We start from the raw sequence: 24,298 nt of genomic DNA on the forward strand, positions 1-24,298 counted from the left end.
CTACCGGGAGGGAGGAGAAGAGGAAGACCTGAAAGGACATTTGTGGATGCAGTGAAGGAGTGAATACAGAGGGCCTTTGTGACAGAGGAGGATGCTAGAAGTAGGGTGAGATGGAGGCAGATGATCTACTAAAGGGAGCAGATGAAAGAAGAAGAAACGCCAAGAAGATCCAGTGGGTTTAAAATAGATTGCATGCTTCTTTTCAAAAGGGTATAACAATACTTGTCTGTAAATATTAATTTCAAATTAAAGGGGAAAAAGTGTATGTGTCTATTAAAATGCCTTTGTCCTCGTGACAAGGTCATCTTTAACCCAAGATTCCCATAGAAAAAGGTATCTATATTGTACCTTGTCTATCTATCTAAATATCAGCTGTGCCTGATTTCCTTTTGTTAAATTATCCAGTATGATCAAATACGCATGGAATTATAATTTTTATTATTATTATTAATGTCTGATTTTATTTGTATCTCATTAAAAACAGATATCGAGAGCTGATCCTGGAGGGCAGATCATAATATACGGTCAATCAAATTTTATATACACCGTCTGCCTGTTAGCGGGCGTGTCGTGTGACGTGGCACGGGGAGCGGAAGAGCTTGTTTGTGTTTTGGTTCTAAGGGGAAGTTGCGAGAAGAAAGAAAGGAGGAGACGTGACAGGATTGTTGAAATTGTTTTCTCGGTCCCCCCCTCCCCTGACACCAGCTCATCACAGTGTCCCAGGTTCTGTGTGCGAACTGCAGCGGTGCTATTTAAAGTTGTACATCGCCTGGCTCTCAGGTAACGTACTTGTCACGAATCTACGAGTTGTGGTTTGCAGCTGGCTCGGTGACATGACGCCGCCGTTTGTTTAGTTGTCATCGGTGACTTCGTTAGCTAGCTATGTCGCTAGCTATGTGCAGCTAATGTCGATGGTGTTTGGTGGCATGGGGGATGCAGTAATGCGGGCCTTTGTCCTGTCGAGTCCGCTTGTTCTCTTGTATACCAATAGCAAATAGCTTATAATGTCTGGTATAGCAGGTAGCATGGCAGGCTTACAGTGACTTTGCTAATAGGTGGACTGGGTTCAGTGGGTGTAATGCTAACAGTGACAGCAAGCTAACGTTAGTGTTTGTTAATTGAGGGGCTCAGCTATTCCCCTTGAATCAATATTAGCTAAACAGCACCGGCAATCAGGGTTTCAATTCGAAAGAAAAAAAACAATGGCGTTAGTTTTATGCAGATAGCTGTCGTGTTGTTTTTATGTCCTTACAGCAGTCGGGAGACTAATGACACCAGACAGCTAGGAATGCTAAGCTTTGCTAACAGCATAAACGCTAACAAGCTAGAGAACAAAAACACTTTGGGGAAAATGGCGGCCCCCTCTAACATCAAAACAGACCTATAGCCACTGCTAACACCGAGCGAGTGTGTTTATAGTCAACTAACTAACGAGGGTTAAAGCCAAATGTGCGCGTCGTAGTCATGCAATGCGCAGCGTTTGTTGACAAATCGTGTCATGAGTGTGGGTAAATACAGTCACTGTTCTCATTCCAGTTCCTGGAGCTTGTTTGTTTTCTTGCTGCGCGTCTTCAAGACTTCGTCTCAAGGATAAGTCGATTGAGATAAGGTTGAAATGTTTTGGCATGACCTCGCCGGTCAATTTATTGACTCGTTTCCCCAAAGCTCTTTATTTGAAATACACCCAGAAATCTGGTGGCTGTTATCTTTACCTTAATAAACTCTGGTATATGAATGCCTTCAGCCTTTAGTGTTGCGACACAAGTAAGAACGGTTTGCCACAGACGTGGGCTAGTGACGCACAGGTTTATAATGTGTGTGAAAAAAAGTAAATGCTATTTATAGAGCTCATTTTGAAATGACTCGAGTTGACCATAAGTGCTATACAGGCACACTCATTTTGTAATCCACGTCTCAAGAACCCAATTACAAACATGGAGCTTACATAAACAGGGAACATATAATATTTAAGAAAAGAAATCAGAAAACAGCTGCATTCTACCAATGCTAAACAGTCAAGTAAAACAGTAGTACAAAAAATTTACAGTGTGTTTGACCAAACACTGAGGAACCTGAGGCTAAACTAAAAGCAGCTAAAACAGGTATGTCATTAGAGCTGATCTAAAATCATCAGTTGTTGAACCAGTCCCCATGAGCTTAGGGGCAATAACCACAAAGTCCCAGTCGACTGTAGTTTTTAGGCAAGAAGGGGACATGGAAGAAGAAGTTAGGGTGATGATGTCAGTGATTTGGAGGCAAAAATATGGAGATAAAAAGTGAATCGCACATTTGTAATTGCCGACATTTTTTTATTTTCTCTGTTGCATTTGCACTTAAGCAGCCCTGGCACAGTTACTTTATAGACTGACTTGCCTGTTTTTGCAATTTTGTTCAGAGTACATTCATAGCTGTATCCTCTTAGTTATCTCGCAGATTATAAGCATATGTTAACTCTTAACTTATATAATTAAGTAGCACTTTTCTACTTGGAGCAGTCACAGCTACTACTACTCGTTCATCCCATCACACATAAATGCATACAAGTGCTTTTTTTTTTTCTTCTTTACCTTAGCACCTTTTCTATCATTTGCATGCACTCTAACTCACAATGCATGGATTGCAGGCAACTCAGGGTTCAGTGCTTTCCCCAAGGATACTCAAGCATGCAGACTAGAGTAGCCGGGAAATCTGTCCATCAACCTTTCAAGCCACAGCCACTCAAATGTGTCGTATGCTATTATGTACTGCTACCTTACAGTATACTATAATTCAGTACAACATCTTCATAAACTGCCATTGAGGCTACAGCCACCACAGATTAATGCCTCTCCTCAACAGAGTGTGACTTGTGTGGTTAACAAAGGTTGCTTTGTGCTTTATTGCACTGCACCATATATGTGAGTTTGATGCGAGGCGAAAGGCCAGTTTTTGGTCAGCCACAAGATTCCACTAAATTCACCCTGTAAGGTCAGACATAAGCCGTGATTATCTCCTTACAACAGCCGTCTGTGTTTTCTAGAAATTCTGAGCTGTTCATTCCCAAATAAGTTAGTAAGCACTACATGCACGCATGGTATGCATGCATGCAATGGTTCTCGCAGTTGTACCATACTTGTGTAATGTGGGTGGGTCTTTCCCCGGCTCTCTTTCGAGTTTGCCATGAATCACTGTTGTAGTTCATGACAAGGCTTCCTCTTCCTGGTGTTACTGTAAGTTACATTCATGAAGAAGTGTCTGAAATTTCTGCATCCCCTGTCAAAAATCGCGCATGCATTCAGAGCAGGCCTTTGTGTGTTTGAACTGCTCGCATGTTATTATTACTGACTTGAAATGTTCACAGAATAATTCAGTTATTAGCGTTATAAAATTGCATTTACAGCCATAATTTGCAGATAAAAAAAGATAGCTAATTGATACAGGCTATCATTTTCAATGCACTGTATATGAATTATATTTGAATTTATTAATCAATTCTTCATGTTGCCTAAACTGCAGTGTGAAAACCACCTGTTTCTTTGAAACACTGTGTGTGTGAAAACCTTCTTAATTCACAACAAATTGAAGTGATACCAGTGGGTGCATGCTTGACTTTGATGTGTGCAAGTATGAGTAAGAGATGTATCATTTTTTTGTATGTAGTCTTCTCTGAGGAACTTTCATTAACTTTTATGTCCCAGTCAAAATGTCAAAAGATTGCCTAATTTAGTTACTTTTTTCTAGTAGCCTATTCATTAGTCTGATTCTAGTTTTCATAAGATTTGTAATTTTATAATGATTTTCAGAGGAAGCTGATCTTATATTTACAAATTTGTTGCATGATTTTAACATATGAGTAATGCTCATTTGTCTTAAATGTCAGACTGTAATCTATACAAAAATAACTGTTCCGTTCCTGTTGTGACTTGTTAAACTGCATTGTAAGAGAAAAGGAATTACAAATCTCTTAGAATTTAATATCTGTTTTTACTCTGTGAACATGTTTGTTCTCGTGCTTCCTGCAGCAGAAGTTCCGACAGTGAGGTTCGGCACACAGGACACCTGGGATCTGACTAGGTCATGGCCAATCGAGGAGGAGCTACGAGACCCAATGGACCAAATGCAGGGAATAAGATCTGTCAGTTTAAGCTGGTGCTGTTGGGGGAATCGGCTGTGGGGAAGTCCAGCTTAGTGCTTCGCTTTGTCAAGGGCCAGTTCCATGAATTCCAGGAAAGCACAATAGGAGGTAAGGTCATGTCATCAAATCAGGATGTTTCTGACAACCTGGCAGTTCTGTTGTTTTTTTTGTTGTTGTTGTTTGTTTTATTAGTTTGTTTTCCTGAGAAGTCCCCATTCAGAAAACTGATGCTTTTGTGTTGACACATTTATCAGCTCTTTTGTTTATATGACCTCGTAAAGATATAGTTTTGGTGTCGTTAATGATCACGCAAAAATGACTCGTCTCTTCCTATCTCCACAGCGGCCTTCCTAACCCAAACAGTGTGTCTTGATGACACAACAGTGAAATTTGAAATCTGGGACACTGCAGGCCAGGAGCGTTACCACAGTTTGGCACCAATGTATTACAGAGGAGCACAAGCTGCCATTGTGGTCTACGACATCACAAACGAGGCACGTTCATCCTTGACTGAGACCCAGGCCTTCCAGAGCACTTGTAGAGCAAGTTAAAACATGAAAGTAGCATTAGATGTTGACAAGTGGTACCGTGTCTTCATTTTTTTTTCAGGAGTCCTTTGCACGGGCCAAGAACTGGGTGAAGGAGCTACAACGACAAGCTAGCCCTAATATAGTCATCGCTCTGTCAGGAAACAAAGCTGACCTGGCTAACAAAAGAGCTGTGGACTTCCAGGTCAGTCTAGACAAACCTTAGACTGTGTCGTAGGCTTTCATGATTTTACAATTATTATTATTATTATTTTTAATCTAATATCTCTGTGACCTTTCTGTGTGGAGGTTGCATGTTCTTCCTGTGTCTGTGTGGTCTTTCTCCGGGTACTCCAGCTTCCTCCCACAGTCCGAGCACATGTAGTTAGTACAGTTATTTAATTGGTGATTCTAAATTGCTCATAGGTGTGAATGGCTGTCTGTACCTCTCTGTCAGCCCTGCGACAGGTTGGCAACCCGTCTCCAGCCCCACCGCAAAACTGAGTTGGATGAGGGGAGGAAAATAGGTGGCTGGGTGATCACGTTTCTAGCAGACGCTGCATTCTAGAGCCATGACTTCCATTTTTAATTATCCTCTAATTGTGTTTCTCTTATGCCTGAAGAAATGCGTGTTGGAGGATGTATTAAAAATTGTTTGTTTACATTGTGTCAACAGGACGCCCAGTCCTATGCAGATGACAACAGCTTACTTTTCATGGAGACATCGGCCAAGACGTCTATGAATGTGAATGAGATATTTATGGCCATTGGTGGGTAACTTTTAGGACTCAATTTGTAGATATTTGTTTTTCTGCACATTTCTGTTATTCAGAGTTAGAACTGTTCCCTCGTAGCAAGAAGGTGATGGCTTGAAGCCCAGTTTAGGGCTCCTTCTGTGTGGAGTTTGCATGTTCTCTGCTAGCCTTGGCTTTCTACTGTAGCTCCAGTTTTCTTCTGCTGAAAAGTACACAAGGTTTACAAAGCTGCTGTTAGGCTTGGACAATCACAAATTCCTAAGAGGTTTCAGTTCCTGCTTAAAATGCAAGTTAAAAATTAACTGGAGGACAAGGTCAGACTAGCATGATTGATGTGTTTGTTAATTAATTTTTTTTTTTTATCATTTGTAGCTTCTCTTTTCTGAAAATCGTTTTATTATTTGTTTGTTTGTTTGTTTTTTGTTTTGATTTCTTCCAGCAAAGAGATTGCCAAAAAATGAGCCTCAGACTGCAGGAGCAAACACTGGGCGCAGCCGGGGAGTGGACCTGACAGAAGCTGCCCAGCCAGCCAAGGCTCCATGCTGCAGTAACTAACATGAAGAACACCCTCCTCCCTACCAACCTGTATGGCAGTAACTAATGTGGTCAATGCCCCAAATGCCACTGCAGTTACTAATGCAATGTGTCACCTACTCTCTGAAACAAGAAAATATGTCCTGCGCTCGCTACCCCACTCGTCCACTTTTAACAAATTCATTGCCATCACACTGATCTTTCTTTGCGGCTCTGCCTCTTTTCCTCCATTATGATTCTGCTGCTACCCGGGGAAGCCTCCTAACCACTTTGTCTTACTTTCTGCCATCGAGCTTGTTACATCTATCGTATTATTGATAGATCAGTGATAGCAGATATTAGAAACATTAGAGCACCCTTCCTCGCTTTGTCATCATCTTTACACCGTGTAGACATGAGTTTCATCTGGAGGAAGTGATCACTTCTCTTTTCTGGGATAGCTTAAGTCTTTAATATTGCATTTCTAATACCAGTCTTCTGTTTTTGTTCAATTTTTTATAACTTTGTTGATTATTGTTTACTGTAATTTTGTCAAACTTGTGGATGCACATGCTAGCATATTTAGGCGGCCTAAAAGTTAAAGAGTTACACATTTAATCTGCAGTAGAGCAGAAAAAGTTGGTTGGAGGAGTGTGTTCTTGTTAATCTCAGAAAGAGGAAAGGTGGAGGGGGCAGAGAGAAATTGTAGATTCTGTCTCTCTTGTTGTTTCTAGGGCCCTTTATCTCGTAGCTGGGAGGGGGGGGGGGGAGAATAGTTGGTCCTTATAACCCCACTCCCTCCATTAAACCCAACGTAGCACTAGTGCATAGCTTCTCACACCACCTTGTCTCCATTCTGGGCCCGTGCCTGCTCCTAGCTGTCCTTCGTGGCATTGTGCAATGTTTCACAGTATTTACTCTGTGAGTTGTCTGCAAGGACCAGTGCTGCGCAGCAAATCCCCTTGTGTCTACAAACACAGCGCAGAGGCCTCTACGGTACACGTCAGTGTCACCAACTGCCCACTTCATGATGTGTCCGTCCATAAACCTTGTGTAGACCACCCCTTTGTTGTCATACTGCGGTCTCTTGGGTTTCTGTTTTTCAGCGATTTATTCTTGTGCGGTTACTTTTTCCATTGTGTCAATGTTGCTCGACTGCTGGGTTTGCACTGGGGGTAAATCGAAGGTGATAGCAGTGAGTGGGGAGTTGCAATATGTAAAGTTGCTTCTTAATTAATATCGGAATCATAAATGTTTGACATCTTCTCTTGATTAGAAAGTGCTTTAGACACGGCGGTGTGTCATTCTGTACAAAGCCCGGCCCGGGTTTGCTGTCTGGTGACAGATTACATCCTTCGACTTATTCACACGCATTTATCCGTGTGTTTTGTTGTTTTTGGCTTTTTTTTTTTAACACACATTTCCACAACTAAACACACACACGCCACTGACTTGTCGTCTCCCTCCCCACCTTCCCCTATTCCCTGTAAGACCTAAACATCACTGTACATGAACATACACACAGTCTGTTACACATCATCCACACCTTTGTCAAGCACACACTCTGCCCCACCGACACACAACCCCCCTAATTGTTACACACACACATGCACATAGAGTACTTTTAGTAAATAACTCTTTTTACAGGTCTGTCTTACTCATGCCTTGCACTAATGATGCTCATGAATATATCTTGTCATGATTTCAGCCAGTGTGATATATAAATATATATATATAAATATATAAATATAAATATATAAATAATATACTGTAAATAAGGTGTTGCAGTGTAGTCTACCTTTTTCAATTTACCAGTGACAGGACTAATGCTTGCTAGGGAGTTGTCTAGATAATCATAAAAAAGTGTACAGTTAGCAGGAAGGGGAAAAAAAACAGCTACAATCTGGGTTTGGAGTTTTGTTGCTGTTCCTTTTTTTCTTTGTCTTTTTTTTTTTTTTTACACACATAAATGGTTAAATTATAATCAGTGGTGGTCTTTATAAATGTATCTAGTGTTTATTAACAACAACAAAAAAATGAAATTGCATTTATTTAGTCATCTGTCTTGTATATTTCTGTCATAAAAAATATATCCAAACATTTTTTGTTTTGTTTTTTAAGATTATCTCTTTACTTTACAGTTCTCCATTTTTTTCTTGTCTATGCCTTGTCCAGAACTATTCCTCCTCCTACTCCTTCCTGTAAGTAGACGTGAGCTTTCAGAGGCACAGGTTGTAAAACACCAGAGGAGTCGGACACCACGCTGCACAGTTTTTGAGCTTTCCTCTGTCTGTCTTCCTACATCTCGGTAACATTGTGACGATAATTGTAGGAACAGTAAAACAACTATCAGCTGGCACGATGGCGGTTTATGAATAGATGATTTAACACATAATAAGGATGCAAATTGTAATTTTTTTTTGTTTTGTTTTGCAGTGAACACTTATTTGCAGCCAGAAACATTTAAATGCAAGCATTTTACAGTACTGTTATGTAATGACCAAATAAATACTGAAATAAATTTGATCATTTATTATTGTAATCAGGCGGTGTGCGTGTGTGCGTGCCTTTATTTCCTCTGGGCCTCAATAGCTTTTTTTTTTTTTTTCTTTTTTTTTACACTTTTTATGTCTACTACTCTATATATCTGTTTGTTTTGTCCTCTGGATGTTATGACCTATACTTTTACTTCCCTCATACTCATCATGAAACTGATGAAAGCTTCTAATCATCATCAATCCTGAACTTTAACCTTTTTTTATTGTAGTTGTTTGGGTGAGCATACTTAAGACATTTCCGTATGTTCACTGATATGATGTGAAAATATTTTTAAGGGTCTATAAATATATTTTTAAATGGTGTTGCTATTAATTTCAGTAATTTTTCAGTATAGTCTTGGAAGTCACCTGTGCCTGACTGAAAGTATGGATCCACTTTTTTTTTTTCGCTCCCACCACGTTTGACCTTGAAATTTTGCTATAAATGGTTGCATTTTGTGACCTCTCCTCTTTGAATTGTTGTGGAGTTGGCCTATCCCATGAAGGTCCCCTAGCGGAGGAAAATGGGCCTACAGCGAGAAATTGAAAATAAGGATGAGCGCCATGTCTGATCCTCCGTTTGTGGAATAGAGCGGACGGCGCAGCGAATATTCCCCGGGCTGGCGGTCCCTTCGGGTTTCGGTGGGAATCATGGCCGACAGCGCTGGGATTCAGCAAGGTTCGCCGGCCATCGGAGCCGCGGGCCTGGTTCCGGCCGCTCCTGGAGCCGGAGGCACGGAGGGCTCCGGCGCCGCTAGAGGATCCGCACGTATCGCCGTGAAGAAGGCACAACTACGCTCCTCGCCTCGGCCCAAGAAACTGGAAAAACTCGGAGTGTATTCATCCTGCAAAGTATGCCACATCTGCAAAAGCAGGGCTTTAAAGCGGGGTAGTTTTCGGGGCTCATACTTAAAGTGTGCTGCATTTCCTGGGCTTGGTTGCAATAGTTTTCAAAATGCAAGCACAGCAAAGGAAGCCATTGCCGCACTTGAGTTTCTTGTGTTTTTTCTTTTGCATGCATGAACCAGTTACTAAAGAGGTAATACTAAAAAAAAAAAAAAAAATATTGACACATTAAGTGTTTTGGAGGGGCTTTTTTTTTTTTACATCTGGACTTCTCAGCAGGGGCCTTGCAGCTGCAGCCTGTTACAGTGTTACTGCTTCTGTCAAGGTGGGGGGTTGGTGAACGTAAACATTGGCTTGACGCTGGTTTGGGGAGTAGCTGGCTGTGTGCACAAGGTCTGGATACGCGTGTGTGTTTGTGTGCGTGTGTGTGGTCGTGCACGGTCTCGTGTTTCCACTGGAAATTTCACAGAGTCCCCGTGCCGTCCGTCATAGCAGGGGGGGTAAACAGAGAGGAGTTTATTGGGCTTATGCAGCGTATGATCCGCAGAGAGGGACGGGGTCTTTGTTTTGACAGGGTGACAGCTGCTGGCGGGGGCGGAGTTTGTTGTTGTTTCAGGGCGCATGCTCAGAACAGCACCTTCAGCTGATCATGTCCCCGCCCCCTGTTACTGTAGAAAGTCGGGCATAACATCTCTCGTTTAACCTGAGAGAGCCTGGAAAAGCCGCAGTTTGCTTTTAAGATATTTAAGATATTTATGTAATAAAAAAGCAAAGCTTAACAAGTTGAATGGTTTTCCTTAATTGTTCTGTGTAATCTGCCCCCATTTATTGCACATTTGCTGCTTTTAATATCGTGTTTGTGCCTGCTTGTATTCATTTAACCTCTGTTTATCGCAGGCTGAAGGAGCCTGTAAGTGTAATGGCTGGAAAAGTCAGAACCCCCCTCCTACACCTCCTCAAACAGAGCAGCAGTCCAACGCAGTCAACCTCCAGGAGCCCTGTCGGAGCTGCTCTCACACTTTGGGTAAGTCAGCATGCCCACCAGAGAAGCTGCATCAGAAAATAATACCAAGAAGGGTAAGCTAGATGAATTTTATTGGCTTATTTCTTCTTTCCAGGTGATCATGTGACCCATCTAGAAAATGTTTCAGAGGAGGAAATGAACAGGCTTCTTGGTATTGTTCTGGATGTGGAGTATCTGTACACGTGCATTCACAAAGAGGAGGATGCTGACACTAAACAAGTCTACTTTTCCCTCTTCAAAGTAATTTTATTGCTTTACACTCGATTTGAAGCAAGGTAGAGTTTTCAGATCTCACTCGCTTTAAACAAACGCCATCTTTTTCCATTGTCAGCTGCTGAGGAAGTCCATCCTACAGATGGGTAAACCAATGTTAGAAGCACAGGAGAGTCCGCCATTTGAAAAGCCCAGCATCGAGCAGGTAGAGAAACAAGTCTCCACTGCACAGACTCTTTCATCCTCTGATCTTTTCTTACTTTTGATGTATTTGTTCTTTCTTTTACTCCACGTTTCCGAAATAGGGGGTGAACAATTTTGTCCAGTACAAATTCAGCCACCTGCCATCTAAAGAACGCCAAACCATTATGGAGCTGGCTAAGATGTTTCTCAACCAGATCAACTACTGGCAGCTGGAAACGCCCTCTCAAAGACGCCAAAGGGTGCCCAATGACGATGCAGCTGGATACAAAGTCAACTACACTAGGTAGCAGAGTAGACAGATATCTTGTGCCTGCCTTTCCTGCACCAGTACAGTTACAAGCTGTAAGATAATTATGGGATATGCTTGTTCCAGATGGCTCTGCTACTGCAATGTTCCTCAGTTCTGTGACAGCCTGCCCCGCTACGAGACCACTCAGATCTTCGGGCGGACGCTTTTGCGTTCTGTCTTCACTGTGATGAGGAAACAGCTGCTGGAGCAGGCCAGACAGGAGAAGGACAAGCTCCCTCCTGAGAAACGCACACTCATTCTTACACACTTTCCCAAGTAAGAGATACAGAAGGCTCACATGCAGTTAGCCACACAGGCCTTCAAGTAGCTACACTCTGGGATGTGCTTCATATCCTCAGTATGAAACCAGACCGTAGCCACTAATGTAAAGTTGACTGCTTGTTTTAATATAGTTAAGTAGTTGTTGTGATTTCTCTGCTCAGGTTCTTGTCAATGCTGGAGGAGGAGGTTTACAGTCATAACTCTCCAATCTGGAGCCAAGACTTCTTGGCAGGGGCAGCGGGAGGGCAGATTCCTATCCACACAGGTGACACGCCCTCCCACACGCCCTCCCACACCCTCGCCGAAACGCTTCTCAAGATGACACTTGTTTGTTTTTTTTTAAGAAAAGGTTAAAGCCTATGACTGAATAAATTCAATTTCCTCTGTGTTTTTTTTGTAGTTATAAGTGCTGCTTCAGTGGCCAGGCCGCTGTACTACAGCACCAGTCCCGTGTCAGTGGACCCGTCCACCTGCGGCAGTGTCAGTCCTGCCAGGAAGGCAGCTTCTGTACTGGAGCCAAACCCAGGTATTGCTGACAAACCTGTCATTACTCATGAGGTTTCAGTTAAGCCAACTTATTGCGTAACAGTACAACAACAAAAAGTGTGGACCTGAGTAAAGTCAGCTTTCTTTTACACATTTAAAAGTGGAACGGTTTCTACTTTACAGCGAAATTACTCAAGTCAGCCGTTCTTTAAGATCGTTTCTAGTTTTGGAGATTTTTATGCTTTTAATGTAACCCTGTTTTAAGTGCTGCCTCTAAGATCTATCATCACATGAAGGTGAAGTAAACCCCAGAGCTGCTTCTAACAAACAAAGTACATATAGGTTTAAAATGAAGACTGAAGATAGTAGACTTCAGATGTCCGTCACTTGTTTACCAACCATACCAACAGTACCATGTCACCCCAACAGAGCACTTTGCTCTCAGACTGCAGGTTAACTTGTTAACTTGGATATTTAAAAGTAGAATGGGAGGCAGAGGCTTCAGCTTTCAAACATCTCATTCTGTAGAACCAGTTTCCAGGATTTCTGTCTCCACCTGCTTTCTTCTTTTTCCCTCTAACGCCAGTAACAACAGATGGCTTCCTCTCCCACAGCCTGGTTCTGTTGGAGCTTTCTTCCTGCTAAAAGGGAGTTTTTCTGTCCCACTGTTGCCAAGTGCTTGCTCAGAGGGTTGGGTTTTTTTTCTCTAATATTGTTTTTACCTTACAACATAAAGCCCCTTGAGTAATGAGAGCTTTCCTCTGTGTACACTCCCCAGCAGGAGAAAAGCGTAAACCTTCTGAGCCCCTTTCCCATGAGGAAAACAAGAGACCCAGGGTGGTTGGTGACATCCCCATGGACCTCATCAATGAAGTCATGGCGACTATCGCTGATCCTGCTGCCATCCCAGAGGTAACCCATTATTGTTTAGTCACAGCATGGAGCCCAATTAGTTGGAAATGAATTTAATCTTCATATGATAAGTAGTAATTTGGGCTAAAATTCTATGATTTCTATAATTATAGCCCACTTATAAGCTGTTTGTCAGAAACTGTATCCGAGTGCTTGTGAGGCCTGATGATTTCCACTTCCTCTTCATGTATAACGCTCCCTGTTATGTTATCTTTGCCATGTCGAAAACTTAATCGCGAGCTTCATAAGAAATCTGAACCAATCACTACGGCGCGGTGTCATCTATGAGTGGGATAAGATAACGGCCCTTTTTACAGCTTCTCCTGCTGTTGCTGTATGTGACAAAAAGTAAAAGTGAGAAGACACACCAGCGCATATCACTCCAGCTTCTGATACACAGCTGTTTTCTTGAAACCCTTCTGTCAGTCAAGACATCTCACATCTGTAAATCAAGTGAAGACAAACTGAAATGGCCCGTGCTCTCTTCTTCAGTTGTTTTGGGGTTACTCCTAGTTTATTTTGAAACTGGCATCACCTGCGATGCTTTTCAATCTGACTCAAGTCTTGGATTTTTAAGAGAAATAAGAAGGCACTGCAGATTTGCAAAGGGCAGTTATGTAATCTTCACAGATACCATCCAGACTCACAGCCTCTATCAGATTTTCCAGGCTGACACTTTATAACAAGAGTAAAAAGAATTAAAGTCATTAGATAATTGTAAATCTTCTCATCCTTCCAGCCTAATCATTTTCCTGTCAGTGTCAGATCTTATGGTAATTGGTCTTAATCTCCTTCCCAGCTGCCATAATGTCTGTATAGCACTTCATTTATTTTTTTTAGTCGTAGGTTAATTGTCCCTGCACAAAATGTTCAAGTCCTCTGCACATCACAGCAAATTTTGGACCATGATTTATTTGATACCTTCCTGTCTGTGCAGACCAGCCTGCTATCAGCTCACTCTGCACGTGACGAAGCCGCCCGCCTGGAGGAGCGCAGGGGCGTGATTGAATTCCACGTCATTGGGAACTCCCTAAACCAAAAGCCCAACAAGAGGATCTTGATGTGGCTCGTCGGCCTTCAGAACGTGTTCTCCCATCAGCTTCCCCGCATGCCCAAGGAGTACATCACGCGGCTGGTGTTCGATCCGTGAGTGTAACTCTGCCTCATCGTCACACCTTAAGTTCAGAGGGTTATAGAGAAGCAGATTTCCTCTGTAAAATTCATCTTTTTTTCTGGTAGGAAACACAAAACGCTGTCCCTGATCAAAGACGGCAGAGTGATCGGAGGGATCTGCTTCCGGATGTTTCCATCGCAAGGCTTCACAGAGATTGTCTTCTGTGCCGTCACCTCCAACGAGCAGGTCAAGGTGAGAGCGTGCCCCGCTTTATTTCTCAGCTTGGTGGGTATTCAGTGATATCTGGATGGCCGGCTCTAACCCTTTCCTGGTCTGACTGTTGTTGCAGGGTTATGGAACACATTTGATGAACCACCTGAAAGAATATCACATAAAGCATGAAATCCTCAATTTTCTCACTTACGCTGATGAATACGCCATTGGGTACTTTAAGAAACAGGTAACATTAATAACGGCCATTAGTGACAATAATATAATAAACAGAGGCAGAACTGCTAGCGCGTGGCAGCTCCAGGATAAATTATTACTTCCTCCTTATCAGGGTTTCTCAAAAGACATAAAGGTTCCCAAGTCCAAGTATGTGGGCTACATCAAGGATTATGAAGGAGCCACACTCATGGGCTGTGAGCTCAACCCCAGCATCCCCTACACCGAGTTCTCTGTCATCATCAAGAAGCAGAAAGAGGTGTGTGGGTGACTTTTAAATGAACTCTTTAACATTTTATTGATCTAAATGCTTCTTTCTGTCCCCTCAACTAAGATTTTTTTCTCATTTGTTGCCTTCAGATAATCAAGAAGCTGATTGAGAGGAAACAGGCTCAGATCAGAAAAGTCTATCCAGGGCTGTCCTGTTTTAAGGATGGAGTCCGGCAGATTCCCATTGAGAGCATTCCTGGCATACGTATGTTATTCTTTTTCAGTGTTGGGTAACCTTGGCTTTTAAAAGTAGCTTGATACATTACAAGATTATTGCCATTAAAAAGTAATGATTGCCATTACAGCATTAAATGCTGAGGAAAGTAGGCCACTTACCACATACATCCTGTGCAATTAAGCTGTCCAATTTATTGGTTATATTATCTACTGGGTTTTTATGGGCTTTATCGTACATCTACCTCTATAATCACCACCAACCTTGTTAATTTCCTCGGAGTGACAGGTTAAGCAGAACTAAAAGCTAATTAATCAAATACTTTTCGGATTTAAAGGCTGTTCTCTATGAAATCTGGATGGGTGGTTATTTTCCGTATGTATGGCTACCAGCCAAGGACTAGAGCAGGCTGCACGTGAATGCAAGAATTATGATGAATTTTTTGAATTTGTTTTGTGGCAACAAGACAAGCAGTATTTGCAATGTCACACAAGAAAAACAGTGGTTGGACACTGCAGGGCAACCAAAATTATTGCACTCAGCTCGCTGTGTGCCTGCCTTTGAAGTGGTTGCTTTGAAGAAGGGAACCAGATTGTAAACCACTTCCAGTCAGCTAACATCTCTATAGAAACATTGGTGTGTCAGGACAGTGAGAAATCAGCAATAAGACTGAGTCAGCATCATGTCTGCTATTGCAAAGACTGACTGCAAGTTGTTTAGAGTCTATCTTTTTTAAAATTAAATGGGAATTCATTGCAGACTTTTGCCAGGTTTAGAGTGCAACACGCTCAACCTCTGCGTAACTAATTGGTCATCCAACTACTGCACAATCATTCACCCACCAGCATTTTTTTGTGGTTACACGGACGTTGCTGACCTATTTTTCCTCTAGTGACTAGAGAATGACTCAATTCTGGTGTATGAGTGTAATATTAGTTTATTTATATCAACAGGTGAAACTGGCTGGAAGCCTGTGGGCAAAGGGTAAGATGCTCCACTAATGATTTGGCTAATGTATTCACATTATATATTTAATCATTTTTGTCAACAATGATACAGTCAGACATTGTCTCTGGCCTTCATTAATGACAAAAATTTGCAGGCAATAATAACACGCATGCACATCTGGAAATAGCACTTAGCTAGCCTCAGTTTATATCGTTTTTTTCTACCATTTTTCACTCTTCAGGAAAGAACTGAAAGACCCCGATCAACTGTATAGCACTCTGAAAACTATCCTCCAACATGTGAAGGTGAGGGATAGACACGTATAATGTAGTCTACATCTGACACACACATACACAGACAAACAGTTTTCTTAAAGGACTGCTTTGTGTTTTAGAGTCACCAGAATGCCTGGCCTTTTATGGAGCCTGTGAAAAAAACAGAAGCACCTGGGTACTACCAAGTCATACGCTTCCCCATGGGTACGTGTGTTAACAAGCACAGTTGTCTTAAAGGGGAGGAGATGAGTTACAGTTTGTGTATTACTAATTGTCTGCACTAGTCATTGCATAGTTGTACATTGTTTTGCAGTACGACAGCAGATTATTTTTTATTAAAGTCCACGTCTTTTACTGTTGTTATTCAGCTGGCATTAAAGCATGAACTAAGTGGGGTTTATTAGTTAAATGCCATGCTCATCCAGCCACTGAAAGGTATCATAATTGAAATTTCACATTTTTACAGACCTCAAGACAATGAGCGAGCGTCTAAAGAGCCGGTACTACACGACACGGAAGCTTTTTATGGCCGACATGCAGCGAATTTTCACAAACTGTCGTGAATACAACCCTCCAGAGAGCGAGTACTACAAGTGTGCCAACCTACTGGAGAAGTTCTTCTACACTAAGATCAAAGAGGCGGGCCTAATCGAGAAGTAAACCAGAGGAAGAGATTTGTCTTCACCTGAACAAGGATGAGGGTGTCCTGGGACAATGAACTGTTGTTTTAGACAATGCAAAAGACAAGCAAAGCAAAGGACACGACTACTGATTCTGGAGTAGATAGGTTTCAGAAACATATCTTAATGTAAAAGGTGCAAACGGGTCTTGGATGAACACTTTTGTAATGTTTGATGCTTGCTGGCCTAGACCATAAATCAGTAGCTTAGAATACCCTGAAAGATGGGTCACAAGGGGAAGGCCTCATTTAAGAACTGTAAGACTGTTTCCGTTTCCAGACAAAAGCATTGTAGTTTTTGTATTTGACCATGTGTCTCAGAGGCCCATGGAAAGAAAAGAAGAGCAGTAGTTAAACATTAAACAGAGCAGGTGTTGTTTGTGTGCTGAAAGCACTGTATCATGACAGCTGATCAGAGATTAACCACCCATCTTACTTAATCTTTGTTTTCATACTGCCTTTTCTGTGTCTGCCTCCTCCTCTCAGTTGACTCAGGTAGAGATGTTATGAGGAATTGCCGCATGCGCGGTAGATTAGTGTTACCTGTGAGGAAAGGGACTGAGAGTCCAAGTTTTCCTGTCTGTAAAACTCTACTCTTGTGAGCACGCATGACGTTAATGAAGTCAGTTTGTCTGTGAAGAGTTCATCCTGCCAAAAGAGGAATACATACTTTAAATTTGTACAGATTTTAATGCACTTATACCCCACTGTACATTTTAAATGTGTATATAACATATATTTTCTTTCCCAGAACTGAAAAAGGACAACAAAAAAAAACCCCAATCTTTTGCTTTTATCATGCCACATAGGGCAATTTGACTATCAAAATGCACTTTTATTTTTCCAAGTATTAGTTAACATGAATGAGAGCATCTCCTTTCCTTTAGAATTTGTTTTACATAGAAATTACACTGTTGACTAAGGACTAATTTAATTATCTAGAGTATATTCTTATTTATGTGCTGTAATTTAGAAGAATGAAACTTAAGGCAAGTTCTTAATTTATTATTTCTTATTTTTGTCCGGCAGATGGAGATTGATAACTTTATACTTTGGAGATAAACGAAAAGATTGTGCAATACTATGTACTTTTACTGTTTTGTAAAAAAGGTGTTTGTACTTTTCAAGCTTTAGAAAAAAAAAAAACCTTTTGTAATGTCTGGAGAGATAATTTCATGCTCTTTCTACAGTTGGTTTTAATGACATAGCATTAGCCTATTTTATAGACTGAATAAAACAGAAGTGAGGCTAATTGCGTGTGTGCACTTTTTCCTACACAAAGACCTTGTTAGCCTTAATTGGGTTCAGCTGCAAACACAGCTGAGCTTCTCAGGCCCAACAAAACGAAACAGTGCTTTGATGAGAACCAGACTATAAATGGTTTGCATGGCCAGTGTTCCTTTGCAACTACACAACACTAAAACTGATGTCCAGACCTCACTGAGTTGAGCCCAAACTTGGTGTGTTCAGATATTAACCTGTCACAATGATGTGTAAACACTTATATGAAGTTTATTATCATACAGTAGAAGAAACATAAGCAGAATTACAAACATAAACTTCTTAAAGAATTCATAATAAACAATTTAAAATGGCAAATGGCAAAATTTAAACAATTTAAAATTGGGAAATGGCAAAATTAGGAAATCTGAGAAGGCTAATACTACATTCACCTAAAGACAAATAACAGAAATGAAAGCTTAAAAGAGACATAAACATAAAGAAATATATAAAAAATTATCACAGTTGTTCTTTATCACAAAGAAATCTCACTGACAGTAATACAAGAAAAAAAAAAACTAAATTAAAAATTACTTCAAAGTCAGGCACCAACTTTCAGCGACACCCAACAAAAGACTCATTGTACTTTTCAAACGGCTGATGCCCACTCCTTGAATTCCTTGGATTCTGCACAGACCTCCTGCCAGACTTCTGCTTGAAAATTGGAGAGCGGAGGAACTGCACGTCTGTGAACTTGTCTCCCCGCCGAAGTTTCCTATTGAGGAGAAATGTTGAGTTTTCTTGCAGTAACAAAGAAAATAAAAACACAGTGAACCACGTGCAGTAGAGAGCGTTTGTGAGCTTACGCGTGCAACGAGGGCTCCTTGTAGTTGACCGCCATGGTGCAGCGCCGCTTGCGGATAGGAACGGGGGTGGAGCATCGAGAATCAGACGAGCCTCCACAGGAAAATTTACGATAGGCTGCAGGGGACAGATTGGTCACATCACACAGACTCAAGCCCCGCCCTGCTGGCCTTACACCAAGCCCACCTGCAGGAACGTGAAGGAAGATGTGAACCGTGAGAAAGAGGAAAAAGGAAACAGGAGTGAATTCACACGCATACACCAGTGCAACACAACAAAAAGGTGATTCAGCCAGCCCCTTGTGCTCGAAGATGTTGGCAACAAAAGGTTATTTATCAGAAAGAACACTTTCACAGTGATGTGTAAACTGGACATGCAGTTTTGGATTGAATCCTGTAACAGCTTACGTTTCTTGCATGATTTGAGCCTCTTTGGAGTTTGGTGGGGTAAAAGTGGTGGAGCTTCACCGGAGGAATCTCCAAAATTGGACAGGACATTGTCTATTCTCATCATCTCAGCTTCAATCAGAGGGCTGACAGGAAGCAAACAATCATTCTCCATTCCTTCTCCACGAGCCTCTGAAGCACCAGAACAAACAAACAAACACACACACACACAGTTTAATCACTGTTTCATACTTTTTTGTTTATGTTTATTATGTTTTTTGTTTAATTAGTTTTTTAATGGCACAAATTAAACACCTACCTTGATAATTATCATGTTCCATCTTTACAGGGTCAGGGCTGTTAGAACAGCTAAAATCAGGTGACTGATCGAGGCAACCTGCTGCCTCTTCAGAGCCTGTAGTCTTGGGACTTGCCTCTTCATCTCTGAAGACTACAAAAAACAAAATTCAATAAAATACCAGAAAGTCTTCAATTATCAAATGTTAAAGAAAAAAAGAGACCAACAACAAATAAAAGATTAAACAAAAGCTGAGATTAAAAACAAATCTAAATGCTTACCAGTGATCTCTGGTTTTGGAGGGATGTTTTCCGTCTTTCTGACTGCGCTGGAGAGCCGGCCTCTACGAGTGGTGATGCCCTTGGTCTTGTTAGGGGAAGCTGGTCTCTGTCTGGTCTTGTGAGGAACATAAAGGCTGTCTTCTGATTCAGAAGATGGAGATGAAGAGCTGGATTCACTCTGCTTGGAAATCCCAGGTGAAGTTTCAGCCTGGGCCTGTCCTGTTTCTTGAGCCTCCTCACTCAAGGGTGTAATTCGCTGATTGTCCTCAGCCTTGGCCCTGAATGGTGTGATGTGGACGGTCTCTTCACAGTCAAAGTCAAATGTGTCATTAAATCCCAGTGAAGTGTTGAGTTTATTGCCCTGTGCTGGAGGTGCCGTTTTGGCCCGTGTGGCTGATCGGTCCCGACTCTTTGACCTGGTTCTGGGTTTGGTATTCTCCCATGGTTTCTTTAATGGGGCACGCTCTGGTTTGCGCCCTCTCTCGGGTTTTCGTGAAACCTGTTCTGGTTTGGAGGACAGCTGCTGTTGCTGGGTCTGCTTCCTGGTGACCTGTTGTCTACTTTTTTTGGGTGGCACTGGTTCAGGAGTAGAGTGCTGTAACTCCTCAGCAAAACCTGGATCTGCCATCTCTGGTTCTTCTAATTTTTGCATTTGACTGAGATTTTCACTGTCACTGCGAATAGGACTTGGGATCCAAGACCCAAAGCCAGTAACTGGACCTTCCTCACCCAGAATCCTCTGTTCTTGCAAACGTTCAGACCTCCTCCTGTTTTTATCTGTACGTTGACGCCGCACTCCTACTGTAGATGGCAAGGTCACCTGTTTTTCACACTGAGGATCCCCATTCTTGTTAGAGAGCTGAGGGTCTATGAAGAAACAAACGAACACGCACACACACACTAAATAATTTCAATGTCTTGACTGTAGGATTAAGATAGACGCAAATGTCAGAAGAATAAGATTGAGACAATGTCCAAAGTTACTATATTAAAAGAAAGACCTCCAATAAGTAATATATTTGGTTAATAAGTTAACAGTCATGGATAATACCTAACAAAAATCTGGGATATTGAAGTATTTTTATGCATACCTGCACAAACGGGTGAAGATTCACAGATGATGTGGTCCAGGTTCTGGCTGGTCCGCTTTCTTCTGTAATTTAAGAGGAAGCAAATCTCAATATTTCACTCAGTTTAAGGCATATAACATTTTTTATGTAAGTCATTATGAGTTTTAAAACCTTACCTAACTGAATGCATGTTGTGCTTGGCATCAGTAGAAGGTTTAGTCTAAACGAAGCAAATAAATAATTCATACATTTTCTTTTACATTCAAAGTGAAGTGTCTCAAAATAATTCATATGGTCTACTAATAACTTAGGACATTCCTAATTTAAAAAATAAAAAAAATTTAAAAATCTGACAGCGCGTACCTCTGAAGCATTTGCCTGCAGAGCCTCCTGTTCTTTCAGCTTTCTCTTGAGCAGAAGCAGGTGAAGGAAGAGTGCCTGCTGCTCTCTTTTCAGCTGCAGGATCACTGCATTAGCCTGCCTCACTTTCTCCTTTTCAGCCTGCAAGGCCACAGCCAGCGCCTTGTTGTTCATCTGCACACCCATCAGGATGGTGTGCGTGGAGGTACTTCCTGAGAAAAAAAAAATGGAATCCAGTAAATGTCAGCATCATTATCAGAATATTAACAGACTGTCTCACAGTGTGGTATGCTGGCTGCTCAGCTGCTGACAAAAAAGCTCTACTGAAGGCCATTAACACAGCTGTAAACGACAGCTCTCAGCCTGGCCACAATCTGTTTGAGTTGCAGCCCTCAGGCAGACACTCATTAAAAACTTGGGTTTCACAGATTCTATTTCTATTACCACAATCAATTTATATTTACATTCTGTTTATTTATTTACTTATCCCCCATGCCAAAAATCTTCACCTGCAGATTGGAAATCAGCTGACCCAGGAGCTTTATGTTCCAACTACCTTTTTTAAAACAATCTTATAGTGTGTTTCAGTAACTTCGTGGATTAGCAAGAATGTGGGTTTAACATGGATGCAGCAAACTGGAGAGGCATTCCCAATCTCGTTATTTCAATAACAACAAATGTTTTCTATTCTATTAGGTAACTTTGTTGGGGGGTGGGCAGAATTGACAAAAGATTATTCACTTACCACTTGTTTTGTTCATCATCCTTGACCTGCCCCCGCTGGGGGCTGAGGCACTGGCCAGACGTTTGTTCCTCTTCTCCTTCATTTTCTCCTTTATGTCCTCCAGACTTTGCTGGAAGGACTTCTTCTGGGTCCGTTCTCTCACCATGACTCGGGATCTGTTATTACGGCGAAGTTCAGTGTGCAGTTCAAAAGCTTAACTCAGTAGCAAAACGGTATATCGGAGCAAAACAAACGAGGAAGCTAATGTGCGAGCTAGCCGTTAACGTTTGTTAACGCACTTTTCACTAACTGCAGTCTGGCATTGTATTCGAAAACAGCACCAAATGAAACCTACCGGAATAAATATTTAAATCACCAACACAATCCGTTTATATGATACCACTCGAGCAAAAACACATTTAGCGCTTAAAATGAGGAAACAAAATAATCAATTTTTATCGCAGCCTCCGTCCTCCGAGAGTTGCCGTTCGAATTGAGAGCCTCGACTGCTGATTGGTAAGAATTTCAGACGACGTCACTTCCTCCGCATGAAACGGCCGTCCGCTAGATGGCGCTGATGTATAATCGAAAACAAACCGCGTTTCCTCGCAGAGGAGACGTAATTTATTTAGTATTCATTATTCGTCTGCATATTTTGCTCCATTGAGACTAAACAGGAGACTACCGCACACAAGTACAATTATCTAATTATAATCCCTGCCGCTTCAAGCTGTCCCTTTTCACCCATATCATCCCTGTCAGCTGGAAACAAAGCAAAGAAAAAAAACATCCACAACTGGGAAATAGAGCCATAGTAAACGTCTGTTTTTTCACAAGTAGGAATTAGATGAAGACCCATTACGGATCAGGCTCATTCAACCAAAATGAGCATTTATAGCCTAATTGACTGCTGAAGATAAGAGCATTCAGAGCTCAGTAGAGTGCCCAGCTGCATGTGGATGGAGCTGATAACTGTGTTCATCCTAAACCCCTCTGGCAAGCATTGTTTGAGTCATATTCTTTTGAGTTTTTCCTGAAACTGCCGTGGCTTTTTCAGTGTACGATTGTACAGCAGCTAAGAAAGACAGTCAATAATTAGATCAATGTATTTTTTTTTTTTTATTGAGCTAGCAGGTCTTTTGACAGTCTGTTCCAGTATACAGACTCCTGTCTTCTTCTCTGTGACATGAGGCCCATAATAAGCGCATACCTTTATGCACACTGTCTCTCTCTCACACACACACACACGCACACATAGAGATCTACCTCTCTCACAGTCACCCTGCACCCATAAGTACCCATCATTAACCTTCCCAGGTTTTGCTCAACAAATGTTCCATAAATACTGGATTACTTGGTATTACATAGTCATGAGCTGATTTAATTTTCCAAGCCACACAGGGGATGTCTTGCTTGGCATGGGATGGGGAGGAAACCAGGACCTTTCTGGCATTGCACTGCAGCTAATTCATTTGGACCTTCTGCGAGTGAGGAGGATGCCAGCCGAGCAAACCGAGACTACGGCGAAGGTTTGGTAAGGTAACAAATGACTCCAGAAAAGGTGGCTCAGCTGTAAACAGGCACCTGATATTGGACAAGACCATGGATCATTAACAGTCCTCCATTTAGCTGACCTTTCTCACAAATGTTTGGTTCTTTGTGAATTCTAAGCGGGATTATTTCAACATTACCTGCACGAGGACATGTAGCAATCAAGTTTAATTACAAACAAAATAAATTACACTTATTTTGAAAGAATGTAGCTGATGCCATTTTAGTGTTGGGGTGGAACTGAGTGAGTGTGTGTAAGCCTTACAGTCCTGTGGTGACTCATTGGTGTTTACTTAAAAGGTGTATTATTCTTGCTAAAAGAAAGCAAATGTTACAGCTGTTGCCTCACAGCAGGGGAAATACTGAGTGGTGTTTGTGCGTGTGTGTGTTTTTTTAGAGAGTCTGACTGCATTAAAGAGCAAAAGAAAAAGAGAGAGAAACGTATAAAGTCAGACGGATAGACAGCCAGAGGGACTCCGCGGGTTTTAGCTCAGCTTGCTTTAATGGACAAATCCATCACACAGTCTTTTCATGCAGCTCCTCGCTACCCGCATGTCAGCTGCCTGGAGAGAAACTTATTATCACAGGTAGAGGAAAAGGGATAGGAGGAAGTGATTAAAATAAAAATAGAGTGAGTGCTGTGGCTGACTGTGAAATTAGGGTACTATAAAGTTAATAAAAAGCAAGACGAGACATCAACACACATGAATAGGTTGCCTTTTTTAGTATAACAGTAGCCAGTAGGAGTGTGTCAACCTTTTGTGACGTAATGCGATTATTAAGAGATCATAAACTCATTTCTGTCCACTCAGATCTCTAGCTCCTACATCCGTGTCCAGACATCCTGACTGGCCAATGAAACCATCATCTGCCTTTCTACCAGATGAAAAGTATTAACTCTAATCTGTGAGCTCGCCTCTACCGGGGCCAAAA

The 24,298-nt window shown here is 41.6% G+C and overlaps 3 protein-coding genes across 5 annotated transcripts; 2 read left to right on the top strand and 1 right to left on the bottom strand.

Annotated features, from left to right (window-relative positions):
• Positions 1-587: 587 nt before the first annotated feature.
• Positions 588-8,451, top strand: rab5aa (RAB5A, member RAS oncogene family, a). 2 transcript variants are annotated; one of them, XM_006787791.3, is made up of 6 exons: positions 588-780; positions 4,005-4,222; positions 4,457-4,608; positions 4,724-4,846; positions 5,318-5,411; positions 5,836-8,451. In XM_006787791.3, the coding sequence occupies exons 2-6, from the start codon at positions 4,057-4,059 to the stop codon at positions 5,949-5,951; spliced, it is 651 nt and encodes a 216-aa protein (XP_006787854.1). In that variant the 5' UTR covers positions 588-780; positions 4,005-4,056; the 3' UTR covers positions 5,952-8,451. The 2 variants fall into 2 exon arrangements, with proteins under 2 accessions (XP_006787854.1, XP_006787853.1); XM_006787790.3 differs by having other exon boundaries at positions 589-780; positions 4,002-4,222.
• A 500-nt stretch (positions 8,452-8,951) lies between these two features.
• Positions 8,952-17,862, top strand: kat2b (K(lysine) acetyltransferase 2B). Its single transcript, XM_006787789.2, has 18 exons — positions 8,952-9,298; positions 10,190-10,316; positions 10,411-10,556; positions 10,648-10,734; positions 10,835-11,016; positions 11,107-11,298; positions 11,466-11,569; positions 11,705-11,830; positions 12,569-12,702; positions 13,640-13,848; positions 13,942-14,068; positions 14,166-14,276; positions 14,379-14,522; positions 14,624-14,738; positions 15,662-15,692; positions 15,898-15,961; positions 16,051-16,135; positions 16,398-17,862. Exons 1-18 carry the CDS (start codon positions 9,098-9,100, stop codon positions 16,589-16,591), a joined length of 2,379 nt encoding a protein of 792 aa, XP_006787852.1. The 5' UTR covers positions 8,952-9,097; the 3' UTR covers positions 16,592-17,862.
• A 240-nt stretch (positions 17,863-18,102) lies between these two features.
• sgo1 (shugoshin 1) lies at positions 18,103-22,336 on the bottom strand. Of its 2 annotated transcripts, XM_006787788.3 has the most exons (10): positions 22,170-22,336; positions 21,836-21,990; positions 21,094-21,302; positions 20,907-20,950; positions 20,752-20,813; positions 19,661-20,527; positions 19,401-19,532; positions 19,103-19,273; positions 18,698-18,881; positions 18,103-18,606 (listed from the first exon to the last, which is right to left on the bottom strand). In XM_006787788.3, exons 2-10 carry the CDS (start codon positions 21,978-21,980, stop codon positions 18,447-18,449), a joined length of 1,974 nt encoding a protein of 657 aa, XP_006787851.2. In that variant the 5' UTR covers positions 21,981-21,990; positions 22,170-22,336; the 3' UTR covers positions 18,103-18,446. The 2 variants fall into 2 exon arrangements, with proteins under 2 accessions (XP_006787851.2, XP_087691027.1); XM_087834901.1 differs by having other exon boundaries at positions 21,836-22,336.
• Positions 22,337-24,298: the final 1,962 nt, after the last annotated feature.

This window comes from Neolamprologus brichardi, chromosome 22 (assembly GCF_056152115.1).
Source record: "Neolamprologus brichardi isolate AB-2024 chromosome 22, ASM5615211v1, whole genome shotgun sequence".
Lineage (NCBI taxonomy): Eukaryota > Metazoa > Chordata > Actinopteri > Cichliformes > Cichlidae > Neolamprologus > Neolamprologus brichardi.

Bases quoted from the DNA above. Each gene is read 5' to 3' on its own strand.
- rab5aa (XM_006787791.3), top strand. From the start codon at position 4,057: ATGGCCAATCGAGGAGGAGCTACGAGACCCAATGGACCAAATGCAGGG. The intron at 4,223-4,456 runs GTAAGGTCATGT...CTATCTCCACAG, and splicing joins CCAGGAAAGCACAATAGGAG to CGGCCTTCCTAACCCAAACA. The intron at 4,847-5,317 runs GTCAGTCTAGAC...TTGTGTCAACAG, and splicing joins AAAGAGCTGTGGACTTCCAG to GACGCCCAGTCCTATGCAGA.
- kat2b (XM_006787789.2), top strand. From the start codon at position 9,098: ATGGCCGACAGCGCTGGGATTCAGCAAGGTTCGCCGGCCATCGGAGCC. The intron at 10,735-10,834 runs GTAGAGAAACAA...TTTCCGAAATAG, and splicing joins AAAAGCCCAGCATCGAGCAG to GGGGTGAACAATTTTGTCCA. The intron at 15,693-15,897 runs GTAAGATGCTCC...TTCACTCTTCAG, and splicing joins TGGAAGCCTGTGGGCAAAGG to GAAAGAACTGAAAGACCCCG.
- sgo1 (XM_006787788.3), bottom strand. From the start codon at position 21,980: ATGGTGAGAGAACGGACCCAGAAGAAGTCCTTCCAGCAAAGTCTGGAG. The intron at 20,814-20,906 runs GTAAGGTTTTAA...CTTAAATTACAG, and splicing joins CACAACATGCATTCAGTTAG to AAGAAAGCGGACCAGCCAGA. The intron at 20,528-20,751 runs GTATGCATAAAA...GTTTCTTCATAG, and splicing joins ATCTTCACCCGTTTGTGCAG to ACCCTCAGCTCTCTAACAAG.